Source organism: Lemur catta, chromosome 1 (assembly GCF_020740605.2).
Source record: "Lemur catta isolate mLemCat1 chromosome 1, mLemCat1.pri, whole genome shotgun sequence".
Taxonomy (NCBI): Eukaryota; Metazoa; Chordata; class Mammalia; order Primates; family Lemuridae; genus Lemur; species Lemur catta.
This window is the reverse complement of record NC_059128.1, coordinates 84,548,499-84,562,318: the sequence shown is the minus strand read 5'-3', so window position 1 is coordinate 84,562,318 and position 13,820 is coordinate 84,548,499. Positions and strand designations below refer to the sequence as shown.

Sequence of the window (13,820 nt, the reverse complement as noted above, 5' to 3'; positions counted from 1 at the left end):
ACCCCGGCTGCTTCCTCCTCTCCCCCGCCCCAGACCTCCCTCTGCGAATCAGACCCTCCCCCAGTGTACAGGATTGGATTTTACTAGAAACTGCTCTAATAACTTCAATGCAAAGGTCTTCTACTGTGGTTATTTCAAGCGAGTCCTGTGTTTTGTAGGCTGTCGGAAATGCCAAGACCACCCGCAATGACAACAGCAGTCGCTTTGGGAAATACACAGAAATCAGTTTTGATGAAAGAAATCAAATTATAGGTGCCAACATGAGGACTTACCTCCTGGAGAAATCCAGAGTTGTCTTCCAAGTAAGGATAAAAGTATTCATCCCATTCCTTTTTTCCCAACGTACTGCATATTGTTTATATTTCTATTCTCATTAGACAACCTATGTTGTTCTGTGACTCGAAGAATAGAGTTTTCCTGTCGTTCCTTTGCACTTTGGATTCTTTTCCCGTTTATTAAAAAATAAAAATGGGTGCATAGGTGCAGTATCAGGCAGGTGGCATGACTGAGGGAAAAGGTTACAACTTTTTAATTTGAGGCACTTAAAAAAATCTTTTAAGTGTATATATCAGGTGTATCTTTCTAGAACACAAAAAGTATTTGGAACAGAAAAAGCTGTTAGACTGGCTTTCCTAACAGGGAGTGGGATCAGAACTATTGGGGGGGGGGGGGTGGGTAAGAGAAAGGCTTTTCTATCAGTAAAATGGAGAAAGTTTTGCCCAGAAGAAGAGCAATAGTAAACCTTGTATTACGGGGAATTTCTTAAAAATTTCAACTAGTATAAATTACATCATTCCCATTTCATAGAATATTTTCATGGAATATTTTCCCTGGAGTCGTTACTTGGAAGATTATCCTGGGCCACCCAGTTCTCTCTCGGCTGAGAGGAAGGGCCTGCTTGTGAGCTGGTCGTACACGTCAGCGTCCGTGACAGCAGAACTGTCCATACGGATTGGCCGTCTAGGACCCTCTAGTTAAAAACCTAACATTTTTGCTTGTAAAGAGTTGGTGTAACTTTTGGGACTTGTCCTTATTTTACAGTCGGAAAATGAACGAAACTACCACATCTTCTATCAGCTTTGTGCATCTGCACAGCAGTCGGAGTTTAAACATCTTAAACTGGGTACGTGATGGGTGGTGTGCGGAAAGGTCTCTCTTTTCTGTAGGGGTTTAAATTCTAGGTCAGTGTCTTTTTATTATAGTAACACAACTTTAAAGAAAATTATTTTGTCCAAAGATATAAGATCCTTGGGTTTCAAGGGTGGCGTTGATGCATCTAACCAAGGAGAGGGATGGGGTGGGGGTGGGGGGCCTTGGCAGCCCCGGGGTTGTTTTCAAAGCTCATAGGGTGATTGTGATCATTCAGCTAGAGCCACCTGAATAAGGCCTCCTGACAACTGGAACTTACTGCTGTAAGTCCCCAAACTTTCCTTTTTACTTGAACATGCTTAGATAGTTGTTTTTCTAACATTTATGATATTGTTCTCTGTCTTTTTAAACAAAGCACCTCTATCATAATTTGAACTTCCTTGATGACTCAGGGTCATCCTTGATGACTCATTCATTGTTTGTAGTCATAACTAATGATATTTCAGGGACAGCTGAGATGTAGAGCTATTTGTCCTTAAGCACAAATGGCCCCAAGCCCTGTACTGTCACAGCTCTCCTGTCTTGATTATTTGCGCTGTGGTGGCAGACAAGAAGTATCAGAAGTAACTTCTATCATATTGGAGTTGAACTTACACTCTCTAATTTTGGTTAAGTGCTTGTACTCTTGGAATCTCAGTTTCTGCAGATTTCACAGGAGGATTATATCCATGCCTTGTCTGCCAAACAGCATGTGAATAGCAAACATGTAGAAGAGCTTTCTGAAGGGTTCTTTGCTATTGAAATATTAGTCGTATATATATGGTCACTATCTTGATTGTGGTAAGGTTATATGTATGTCAAAATTCATCAAATTGTACATCTTAAATTAAAAAAAAAATTTTTTTTTGAGATAGGATTTCACTCTGTTGCCCAGGCTAGAAGGGCAATGTCATAGCTCACTGCAGCCTCAAATTCCTGGGCGTAAGTGATCCTCCTGTGTCAGCCTCCTGAGTAGCTGGAACTACAGGCACATACCCCCATGCCTGGCTAATTTTTCTATTTTTTGCAGAGATGGGGTCTTGCTGTGTTGCCTAGGTTAGTCTCAAACTCTTGGGCTCAAGTGATCCTCCTGCCTCAGCGTCCCAAAGTGCTGGGATTACCGGCATGAGCCATGGCTCCTAGACCTCAAATTGTATATCTTAAATGTGTGAAGTTTATTGTACATTTAGTAAACCTCAATAAACTTGTATGAAAATGTTAGGTGCAGGAACAAAACCATGAGCTGTGTGATCAGGCTTGCATTTAAGTTCCTACCCTCCTATCATCAGCTGTGGGACCTTGAGCAAGTTTCTGAGCCTCAGCTCCTGCATCTTTAACATAGAATTCCAAGGGAATAAATGAAATAACATATGTAAAGTGTTTGATGTAGCTCATTAAGTGTGAACTTCCCTTCCTCCTTCTGATAAACATGTATGTCCAAATTTCTGTGTTACAGACATAACTAATCTTACTTTTTGATTTCAGGGACTGCAGAAGAATTTAATTATACAAGAATGGGAGGCAATACTGTCATTGAGGGTGTGAATGACCGAGCCGACATGATAGAGACTCAGAAGACCTTCACACTACTGGGTAAATGAATATATCCTATTCAAGGGCATGGCTGTTATCTCTTTAAAAAAAAAAAAAAAAAGGCCAGGCACAGTGGCTCACACCTATAATCCCAGCACTTTGGGAGGCTGAGGTGGGAGGGTTGCTTGGATCACTTGAGGCCAGGAGTTCGAGACCAGTCTGGGCAACATAGTAAGACCTTGTCTCTATTTTTAAAAAAGGGGGGGGGGTGGGGGAGAAAAGAAAGAAAAGAAAAGGCAGGGATTCCCAGCATACATGTGTTCTGAAGACTCTTAATAAATCCAAATTTAGGATGAGCCATCCAAACGTATTTGGAGACTAAGTAGCCAAGACTCTGCTTTTCCCTTAAAAAGCTAGAAATGAACATGTTTTTCCCTCAGCCTTGCCAGCTTGCTGTTAGAGGCGTGGGCTGTAAACCTCATGGCTGCTTGAAGCTCTTCCGGGCTGGCTACAAAGAAGCCTGGTGAAGCCAAGGTTCAATTCAGCTCACAAGTATAGTGTGAATCCTGCTTGGCCTTCCCGGATATCTTGACATTGATAATAAAATAGTGGGCACTTATCTGGAGCATACAGTGTGCTGGGCACCATCCTAAGCACTTCATTACCCGTTCACTTATTCAAACCCTACAACCACCCTATGAAGTCGGAGCTGGTGTGGCTCCCATTTTACAGTGGGGAAACTGAGGTACAGAGATGCTGGACCCAGGGTCAGGTGGTTAATATAAAGCAACACTGGGTTTGCACTCCAGGGTCTTAAAACATCTTGTTTTTATAGAGAAAACCAAATCTTCTATCACTTGGATGCTGACATGGGTGGAGTAGGTAGGACTCTGGCTATTCCCAATCTCTCTCCACCTGATTTTTCCCACGGGAGGGCGTCTGCCAGAGGGCATGGGTAAAAGTAGTCCCTCGGGTCCTTATTTTGTGTTAGTCTAGACGTCCACATGTAACTGCCACTCGCAGCTTCTGATCGGCGTGAGGCAATGGGCTATTCCTACATCTCACGGACATCTCTGGCCACTATTTGTTTTTCTCTTTGTGGCCTGGTTTGCTGTATTCGAATGTAAAAGGCAAAGAATTTGAAGGTAAATATACCAGAGTAATAAGTAAGAAGAAGACATTTGGATAGTGGAGAATGAAAACAAGACAGTTTCCTAAGCAAAATTGTCATTAGATTCTGATCCCTCCAAAATGCTTTGCCAGGCACGGTGGCGGGGGCCTGTAGTCCCAGTTACTCAGGGTTGGGGGTTGAGGCAGGAGAGTCACTTGAGTCCAGGAGTTCGAGGCCAGCCTTGGCAACATAGTGAGACCCCTAAAACAATTAGAAAAAAAAATTTTAAATGCTTCAAGAAGTAGCGTAATTTAAGCACTTCATGATAATAAGATAAACACTTTTTAACATTTTCTGATATTATTTTCTAATTCTTATTAACGTTTTCTTAATTATAGTCATGATTTCAATCTTTGTATAACGTACTCCCTCGAGAGGGAATGTGGCGTATGAGGAGGGGACAGGTGGCCTAGCTCTGGCGGGGCTCATAGCGGACATGCCCTGGCCTGCCCAGTCCCCTCACCTGGGATCCTCGGGTCCTCCCTCCATCATGTTCTCCTCCCCGCAGCACGTGATGAGGGGAAGTTGAGTGGCTTTGAGATCAAATAAACTTGAATTCAAATCCTAGTTGGCATAACTCTGAAGAGGTTACCCTCTCTGAGACTCAGTTTCCTGATCTGTAGAATGGCAACGCACCTTACCTTTCATGACCACTGCTAAGGACATGTATGTAGAAGCCCCCAGCACCAGGCCAAGCGCATAGCAGGCGCTTGGTAGATATTACTGCCTGCCTTCTGTCTCGCTGTTCCCTGTTGTCCAAGCCCTAACCATCCTTTGAGTAAAACCATCTCCTCTCCCATGAAACCTTCCCTAGTTATTGGAGATGAGCAGTTTGCAGCAATTTTTCCCTCTGCATCGCACAAATTAGATTATTTTCACAAATCTCCACACCAGCAGGGCTGAGACTGGAATGAGGCAAGAGAGACACTCACTGTGGGGGTCGTGCAAGTGCAGGGCTGGCCCTGGGCACATAACCGCCTTGCCCTGGCCCAGACCTGTGCAGGCCTAGCTGTCCTGAGGGGGGGGCGGGGCACAGCGATCCACCGCCTCCCGTGGCTGTTACTGGTGATGTGGGCAGGTGGAAAGAGGCTGGGGCAGTCGCACCTGTCCCCTTCAAGAGGGGGTCCCCAGTGAGTGACTGGGATTGGCTGGCAGAATTCCAGGACTACAGCAGAACCTGCACCTGTTTACTTTGCAACAAGTTCATGATTTACAGATCCTAGCCCACCCAGGGGCCCCTCTCTCCTCTGACTGCCTGTGCATTGGCGTCAGACCTCACAATTTAGTACCTAATTATTTCTTGTCATGTATTTGGCTCCAGTTTTTTCACGTGTCACAAGATCGGTCTGTGGCCTTGCACACGTCACTTATTGTATCAAGACATCAGTTTTCTCATCTGTACAGTGGAGTAATAATGAAAATATTTAGTTGTTCCAATTGTCTATTGCTGTTCCCCACATTTTTTTTGTGGTTTAAAATGACAGTTTCTTATTGTGTCCCATGACTCCGGGTTGGCTGGGCTCAGCTGGGCACCTCTCACGTGGTGGTGGCAGGGACTAGAGCCCCTGAAAGCAGCTTCTCTCTCATGGCTAGGAGGGTGTCTCTCCCTCCCAGTGACCTCATCCCTGGACTTCCTCACAGCATGCTGGTTTTAGGGTAGAGGGACGTACGTCGTGGTGAGCTTCTTCCAGCGCCATTTGCAAGAGGCTCAGGTGGAATCTGTGAGGCTTTTTATGAACCAGCCTCAAAAGTCAGCGCAGCACTACTGCTGTTGTGTTCTATCTAGGAAGTTAACACAAGTCATAGGACGGGCTCAGACTCATGATTCACGGGGAGGGAACTACACAGGGCATAAACGCAGGGAGGGTGCTGTGTCAGGGACCAGCTTAGAGAGTAGCCACCACAGTAGCTGTTAAGGATGTTGTCAGGATTGGGAGATAATGTCTAAAAATGGTTTATGAACTGTGACATGCTATATCGGTGCAGAGATCAGTACATGTTTAAAGCGATCACTACAAAATATCCTGGGCCAGGGCTCCACAGACTGGCCTGTTTTTATAAGTGAAGTTCTGTTGAAACACAGGCACCTCCTTTGTTCCCGTCATCCGTGGCTGTTTCATGCCACAGTGGTAGGGCTGAATACTTGTGACATAGACTGTATGACCTGCAAAGCCTCGTAAGAAAACACTTGTGGACCCTTGTCCTAGATGGTAGATGGGTTTTGGTTTTGGTTTTGTTTTGAGACAGGGTCTCAATCTGTTGCCCAGGCTGAGTACAGTGGTGCCATCATAGCTCACTGCAGCCTCGAACTCCTGGGCTCAAGTGATCCTTCTGCCTCAGCCTCCCAAGTAGCTGTAACTACAGGCCTGCGCCACCACACCCGCTAATTTTTAAATTTTTTGTAGAGACAGGGGTCTCACTATGTTGCTCAGGCTGATCTCGAGCTCCTGGACTCAGATGACCCTCCTGCTGTGGCCTCCCAAAGCACAGGGAATACAGGCGTGAGCCACCACACCTGACCTTGAAATTACTTAAGAACATGACCTGGCTGCTAATGAAACAGTCCAGGTTTCCTCAAATGAGAAGCAGCAGCTGGCAGCGGCAGCGCTTCGCGGCATGCAGGGCCTGCTGCGTTTGTGCTTGGAGGGAGTGGGGGGAGTCACAGCCTCCATGCCAGGGTCTGTTCCAGCGTGCGGGGAGCACGGACATTGGTGTAAATGTCCCGCCTGCCGGGTGCATCTCTCAGCTCCTTGACCCGCTGCAGCGTCCCTAACACACACCTGCGGGACCCCAACCTGGCAAAGCCTGGCTCACAACTGACAGGTTCTCCACTGTGAGTTATGGGGGTCGGGCACAGAATCCTTCCCAGCAGCTGGTTTAGTTCATTTTTAGCTCCAGGAAATGTGCTAATCTCCTCCTGATGCCTGCATATGGTATGTATTGTAACTTACACTCCACCTGCGTCAGTCAAGGTCCCAGTGGGAAACATGGGGCAGACTCACGGTAGGATGAAAGAGGGAGGGATTATATATGAAGGGACCAACTACAAAGATGTGGGTAGGATCTAGGGGAGCCACAAGGGGCAGTGGGGACCCGAGGACAGCAGCAGGACTCTTCACTTCTCTTTCCCGTTCGGGCACAGGGGTGTTACTGTAGTCTGAAAGGAGCACTGGGTAAAGTCAGCACCAGGACAGAAGCAGAGAGCTGTCAGTCGGGCCACACAGCTTGGCAGGGAAGGAGACAGGGGAAGACACACGCAGAACCCCTCTCTGCTCCTTCTTTTTGACCTACCAGGGCTCCCCATCAATCAGACCCGGGCTCCCCATGAATCAGACCCGGCCAGAGGCCAGAGGGCGCGAGAGCCCATCGCCTCGGCCTCTACAGGTCAGTCTTCTGGGGCAGAGAGCAGAGGAGCTGGAGCGGCGGATGCAATCCCTCCAGCATCCCACCTTAAAAGGGATTCAGAGATTCATGGAGCTTATAAGCAAAAAGAGAAAAGAAAAACATTTAAAATGAAGAAAGCGCAGAATAAATGAGATCTGATTCTTCCAGGAACCGCTGTGAAAGGGTTACTTGGGTATTAATTTTTCTGCCGAACTTCCTAGCAGCCATGCAAAGGGGAAACCTGGTGGGCTGTCACATTCACACTGTGTCTGCGGAAGTCGAACTAAAAAGGAGAGAGCGTCAGATTCTCCCGGGATCCACGTCACGTTCCCTGTCCCAGCACTTGGCACTGATGGCACCTTCGTGTCTTGAAAGGATCCGGGTGCCTGTCTTACTGGTAAGGGAAGAAATGCAGTAAATTCCTAATTTGGGAAAATGCTTGTTTCCAGGTTTCAAGGAGGATTTTCAGATGGATGTTTTTAAGATCCTGGCAGCCATCCTACACCTGGGCAACGTGCAGATCACGGCGGTGGGCAACGAGAGGTCCTCAGTTAGCGTAAGATACTCATCTGTTTTACCCTTCCTGGGCTTGAGGCCATCAGTAGAGCCGGTCATGGTTGACCTGCCTTTGCATCTGAGCGGCAGACACAGTGGGGCCCCTGGATAGACTGGTTTAACAGGAAGGAGGAGCCCAGGGTGGCCAGGGCTTGCCTCTAAGAGTAAAGCTTCCTCCCCTTACAACAGAGGGGACGGGAGATGAACTCTGTGTGTTTTTCTTTTATTCAACAAATATTTTTGGAGCACCTACTATGTGCTAGGGGCTGGTGTAGGCTCTGGGGAAACAGCAGTGAACAAAATAAAATAAGAAACCCTTTGTGGAGCTTATGGTGTCAGGGAGGGAAGGGGAGGAATCGCAATAAACAAATATAGGCCCAGGCAGCTGGCAGCTGGTGACAGCTGTTACAGAGGGAAATAAAACAGAGTGAGGTGCAAAGGGGCTGTGACTTTTGTGCAGGGTATTTGGAGAAGACTTTGTGACCAGGTGGCGTGGGCAGAGGCCTGACGATGAGGGAGCCAATCATGCCTGTGTATGAGGAAGAACGTTTGAAGGAGAAGGAACAAATGCAAAGACCCTTAGGCAGGAGATTTAGTTTGAGGAACAGCTAGAAAGTCAGTATCTCCAGAGAAGACTGAGCAAAAGGGAGGGTGTAGATGAGGCCAGAAGGGGAGGGTACAGACGGTGTAAGACCACAGGGCGCTGGACAGCTTTAAGCAGAAGGGACGCCCACACTCCGTCAGCCCGCTCAGATCAAGTATCATTGGTGCCGGCCTCCTGCCTGGGAACATACCTCCGTGTATATTTTGTGATAGAGTTTTTTATTTAATGGACACAAGTTTACGTGTGTATCTCGTCTGTGACAAATAGTATGGGTAGTGATTCTTGGGGGATATGCATTTAATTAGTCTCATCAATGTCCATGTAACAAAGAAAATAAACATACAGTAAAATATTACGATGTTTCTATGAAATGTAAAATCTCCATACCTTTAAAGGTTTGTATTAACATGTCTGTCTTAGTCACCTCAGGCTGCCATAACAAAATACCATAGGCTGGGTGGCTTAAACCACAGGCATTTGTTTTCTCACTCAGTTCTGGAGGCTGGAAGTCTGATATCAGGGTGCCAGCATGGTCAGGTTCTGGTGAGGACTCTCTGCCTGGCTTGCAGACGGCTGCCTTCTCACCATCCTCCTATGGTAGAGAGAGAGCAAGCCCGCTGGTGTCTCTTCTTAGAAGGACACTAATCCCATCGTGGGGACCCCACCTTTATGACCTCACCTAACCCCAATTAACTCTCAAAGGCCCCATCTCCAAATACCATCACATTGGTGGTTAGGGCTTCGACATATGAATTTTGGAGGGACACAAAGATTTAGTCTGTAACAATGTCTATTTTCATGTCCCCCAAATAACTGATGAGAACAGTTGATAATCTGGTGCAGCTGGTGGCTTCTTGGCTCTCTGGTAGCTGCGGCTTAGGGAGACAAAGCAGAGCAGAAAGGAGCATGAGCTCTTTAGCTCGTGGCTCAGTGCTTCTGTCCTGTTGCCCCGTGAGCGTGACGTCATTCTCCTCCCCCTGCCCCAGCTCTCACTCAGGCCCCTCCCGGCTCCCCAGTGTCCAGACCTCACAGAGTTAGTCAATTCCCAGTTGAGAGAGGTGACAGCAGGCTGGGGTAGGGATGTAGTGGCAGCCCGCCCCCCCCCCCCCCCGTGTCCTTCTTCCTTTACCTCAGAGAAGCTGGGCTCTGCCCCTTTTCTTCTCAAACTCCCATAGGCTAAAATGCGATGTCCAACCCAGAGATGCTGGCATCTGTGCCATGACGTTTGTTGGGAAGGTCATATTTTGGAGGAGGAATTAAAATTGATAGACTGAAAATCCTTTGGAAGGTATTCTAAGAACCTTTGTAGAAAATGACCAATCTGTGATTATTGGTCCTGACTTTGGAATACACACACCACTCATTAGTATCAGGAACTTGAAATGTTGGACAAGTTAAATTTGGATGAAGCCATCTTACTTCTTAAAAAAACTGCTATCTGTTTGCATTTTCGTTGTTGCATCACCTATAGCTGATTTTTTTTTTTTTAACAAGGAAGGCTTGGTTCTTTCTCAGAAGGAAGGAAAACAGTGGCTGTGCCAATCTCCTCCCCATGAAGGAGGTCAGGCACATCAAAAGCAAGCTCTGTGTTACTGGTAGTGGTCAGAAGGGGTGGGGATGGAGGCGAGGTAAGGGTTTTCTGGAGTGCTTCCTCCCCATACTCTGAGGCTTTTTAAACGCAGTGACATGGTTTTCCTGATTGGCTGAAGTGGTGCTTGCAGGTGAGCCTGCCTTGGAGGTTCTGCTCAAGAGGAATGATGATGCTTGGTCACATGGAGTGGCATCTCCTTGCCAAGTGACAAGAGCACCTTGTCCACACTGGTTGAAGACACTTGGGAGCACCCTCCTCTCCTTGTCTGTTGGCCAGTCGGACAGCTCTCATGCCCAGGCTTGGGGGAGAAGCAAGTTTCACTTGGAGCATCCCTGAGCAGCCCTCCACCGTGCCCTTGTGCTGGCTGAGAAGACATCTCGGTCAAGGGCTCCGCAGCAGGCTCTGTCTGGCACTGATACCTAGGTGCCTCCTGGGCCATGCATTCAGGCAAGCCCCTGGGCACATGAGGTGGGGCAGGGTGAGTGCACATTCTGCTGGGGTCTGGGCATGGTGCCAAGGGAAGAGAAAGGGCCGGAGGCTGTGTCCACATGCACAGGGTGAGGGCAGGCCCGGGGTTGGCTTCCGTGGCCTTAATAACCACTGACATTCTTTGGCCAGAATGAAAAATCTGTGTGGGACACAGCCCAGGACTGCCTGGCATCACAAGGGCCAGGGGCGGCCCTTGCCACTGCGGCCCCTCCTGCTCTGTTCCAGGCCTGTCTCGACCTCCCGAGGCCAGGCGTCCCCACGCCAGCTACTCCCCACGCACCTCTCTCACAGGCTTGGGTGTGGGCCCAGGTGCCTTGGCCAGGTAGGTCGTGCTGCTTTGGATGGCTGAGTGGCCCTGATGCAGCTTGTGCTTGTTTTTAAAGGAGGATGACAGTCACCTGAAGGTATTCTGTGAGCTTCTGGGGCTGGAGAGTAGCCAAGTCGCTCAGTGGCTGTGCAATCGCAAAATCATCACGAGCTCTGAGACGGTGGTAAAACCCATGACCAGGCCCCAGGCTGTCAATGCCAGGGACGCGCTGGCCAAAAAGATCTATGCCCACCTGTTCGACTTCATTGTGGAGAGAATTAACCAAGCGTTGCAGTTTTCAGGCAAGCAGCACACTTTTATTGGTGTTTTGGACATTTATGGGTAAGATTCTCTTCAGTGAGCCTGTCTTTCCTCATTTAAATGCTGAATACCTTGTTATATTTAGATCATTTTATTCTGGTTCTTCTTTTGGGTCTCACGTGATTGGAAAGATGACATTCTCTGCTTTTGCGTGTGTGAATGTTAAGTACGGTCTCCTGGGCTGTGGCACCTTTTATTTAGAAGGCATTGCTAAATTACATGCTAAATTACTAATGGCCAATGGTAAGAGCTCACTGTATGCCAGCTCCGATGCTGACTGGTTTCCATGCATTTCTCACCTAATCCTTGAGCAACCTTATAATTATCCCCATTTTAGAGATGCAACAACCAAGGCTTAGAAAAATTCAGTATCTTGTTCACGGTTGCTGCACGGGTGGGAGAACCTGGCCTGGTGTGAGGCTCTCACCCACTTCTGTTCCCCTCAAAGTCCGCTGAGGCGCAGAGCTCTGAGGTCCCTTCCCATTCCGTGGGGGGTGACGGTCACACCAGACCTGCACCTTGCCTGAGCCCTCAGGCTGCTGATCAACCACCCTCCTCACCTAAATCCTTTTCCATCCTTGGATAATAAGGTCTTGGGTTTGCCCAGCCCTTCTCTAAGAGTTATAATACTTCCCACCCTGGGGAAGAAGTTCTTTTCCCTTCTCTCTGCCTCGTCCTGCATTTCTAAATCTCAGCCCCAGCTCAGGCTGAAGATGCTTATGGAACAGCCAGCATGGAAGCCAGCATGGAGGGGGCTCTGCGGGGCCTGCTGTCCCTCGGGCCCTGTCTGTTGGCAGCTGGCCTCAAGCACAGCCCTCTCCCCTCTCCCTGGACCAACCTGCTTTCTCAGCGGGAGGTGGGAAGACGGTCCCAGGGAAGGCATCACAGAGGATTCCACCTGGACTGAGGAATCGTCTCCCACACCCCGGTGAAAAGGAGCCCAATGCCCGCTCCCCGTTCAAAGGGGAGAGCCAAGCCCTGCTGTTGCCTCCTGGGGCGGAGGGGGCTGCAGCCGTGCTGCTCGACTCCTGCCCGGGCAGAGGCGGCGTTTCCCAGAGCTGCCGCATGGGAGACGGAGCCTCAGGGAGTTACTGTGTAGAGTCTAGGTTGATACATACGGCTCCCAGTTAATAGGATGTGCCACAGTTACAAAATGCTCATCCATGGCGGGGCGAGGCTAGTACATTAGTTACCTTGTCTTGTTCCAAGAAAGTGTCTGAGCAGCCAGTAAAAATGTAAGCTTTTAAAAAATAATAGCCCTGATTTAAAAAATAGTCTCTGTCATTGAGGTAGAACTACATAATTGTTACATTATTCTCTGTTCTTTTCTGTGTTTTAAAATAATAACCCTAGGCCAGGCGCGGTGGCTCACGCCTATAATCCTAGCACTCTGGGAGGCCGAGGCGGAGGATTGCCTGAGGTTAGGAGTTCGAGACCAGCTTGAGCAAGAGCGAGAACCCCATCTCCACAAAAAATAGAAAAATGAGCTAAGTGTAGTGGTGCGTGCCTGTAATTCCAGCTACTCAGGAGGCTTATGCAGGATGATCACTTACGCCCGGGAGATTGAGGTTGCAGTGAGCTATGATGATGCCACTGCAGTCTAGCCCAAGTGACAGAGTGAGATTGTCTCAAAAAAAAAAAAAAGTAAAATACAATAAATAACCCTTTATTTTAAGAATATATTATTTCATATTTTTATACAATATTTGTTTATGTACCAGGTGCTATGTTGGGGGGATTGGTAAACAGAATACACACATGGTCCCCACCCTCTTGGGGCTTCAATTTTAATGGGGGAGACAGGCAATTAGTAGGGGTTAGGATGAGTCCTGGGAAGGGAGCAAGGTGTGGGTGTGCCGGAGGCCAGCAGGGGAGGGGACCGAGCAGGGCCAGCTGTGTGCGAGGAGCATCGAGCATGAGAATGGCCAGCAGGTGGGACTCGGGCCCTCCAGGCCTCAGGACCACTATAGAAAGAAATTTTAATTATTTGGCTAACTGAACAAACCTGAGACAAGAGTATTTGTAAATTCACAAGGACTTCTTAGAATAAATCTTCAATTTTAATTTTTAAAATTAAATTCCTCTTCCAAAATTCTATTAATGAAAGTAATGTGCTTACTGCCACCCATGAACTAATGGTACCTCTCCAAAAAAATAAGCTCTCCTTTAAGTAGAAGGGTAGCCGGAGTCTGGGGTAAATCCTTGCCCACTTTCTCCAGCATGCTCACCTCGAGGTTAGCCCTTGCCATGCGTACCCTGCAGCTTTAGAAAGAGCTCAGTTTAACCTGGAAATAAGGACATCTCAAAGGAAAAGTTAGTATCATTGAAAGTGAGCTAGCTTTGAGGCTTAAGCTCCGAGCAGCACGAAGGCTTGTGACTCCCTGCCTGGCCTGTCATGTGTTTGTGTTCTTTAGACCCAGAGTTGAAAAGCCTGGGTCAGGGGTCATACCCTGGAAGTGAGCTCTGCAACATACCAGTCGTACGACCCATAGAAAGTCACAGAACCTCTCTAAACCCCAGTTTCTGTGTCTATAAGATCAGCCCTCTCTTGCAGGTTTTTTTGTTTGTTTGTTTTGAGACAGGGTCTCACTGAGTCACCTGGGCTAGAGTGCCCTGGCGTCACTATAGCTCACTGCAACCTCAAACTACTGGGCTCAAACGATCCTCCTGGCTCAGCCTCCCAAGTGGCTGGGACTACATACAGTCATGCACCACCACACCTGGCTAGTTTTTTTAT

At 48.0% G+C, this 13,820-nt stretch overlaps 1 protein-coding gene across 4 annotated transcripts in view; it reads left to right on the top strand.

Moving 5' to 3' along the window:
* Nucleotides 1–13,820, top strand: part of MYO5C (myosin VC) — an 88,256-nt gene that overhangs the window by 19,734 nt on the left and 54,702 nt on the right. For 2 of the 4 annotated variants that reach the window (XM_045529466.1, XM_045529491.1), the window contains exons 6-10: nucleotides 159–302; nucleotides 1,042–1,123; nucleotides 2,614–2,721; nucleotides 7,438–7,613; nucleotides 10,839–11,104. In XM_045529466.1, the coding sequence (XP_045385422.1) occupies nucleotides 159–302; nucleotides 1,042–1,123; nucleotides 2,614–2,721; nucleotides 7,438–7,613; nucleotides 10,839–11,104 (776 nt within the window). Of the gene's footprint in view, nucleotides 1–158; nucleotides 303–1,041; nucleotides 1,124–2,613; nucleotides 2,722–7,437; nucleotides 7,614–7,665; nucleotides 7,773–10,838; nucleotides 11,105–13,820 lie in introns of all 4 variants that reach the window. The other 2 variants (XM_045529482.1, XM_045529475.1) reach the window with 2 other exon arrangements.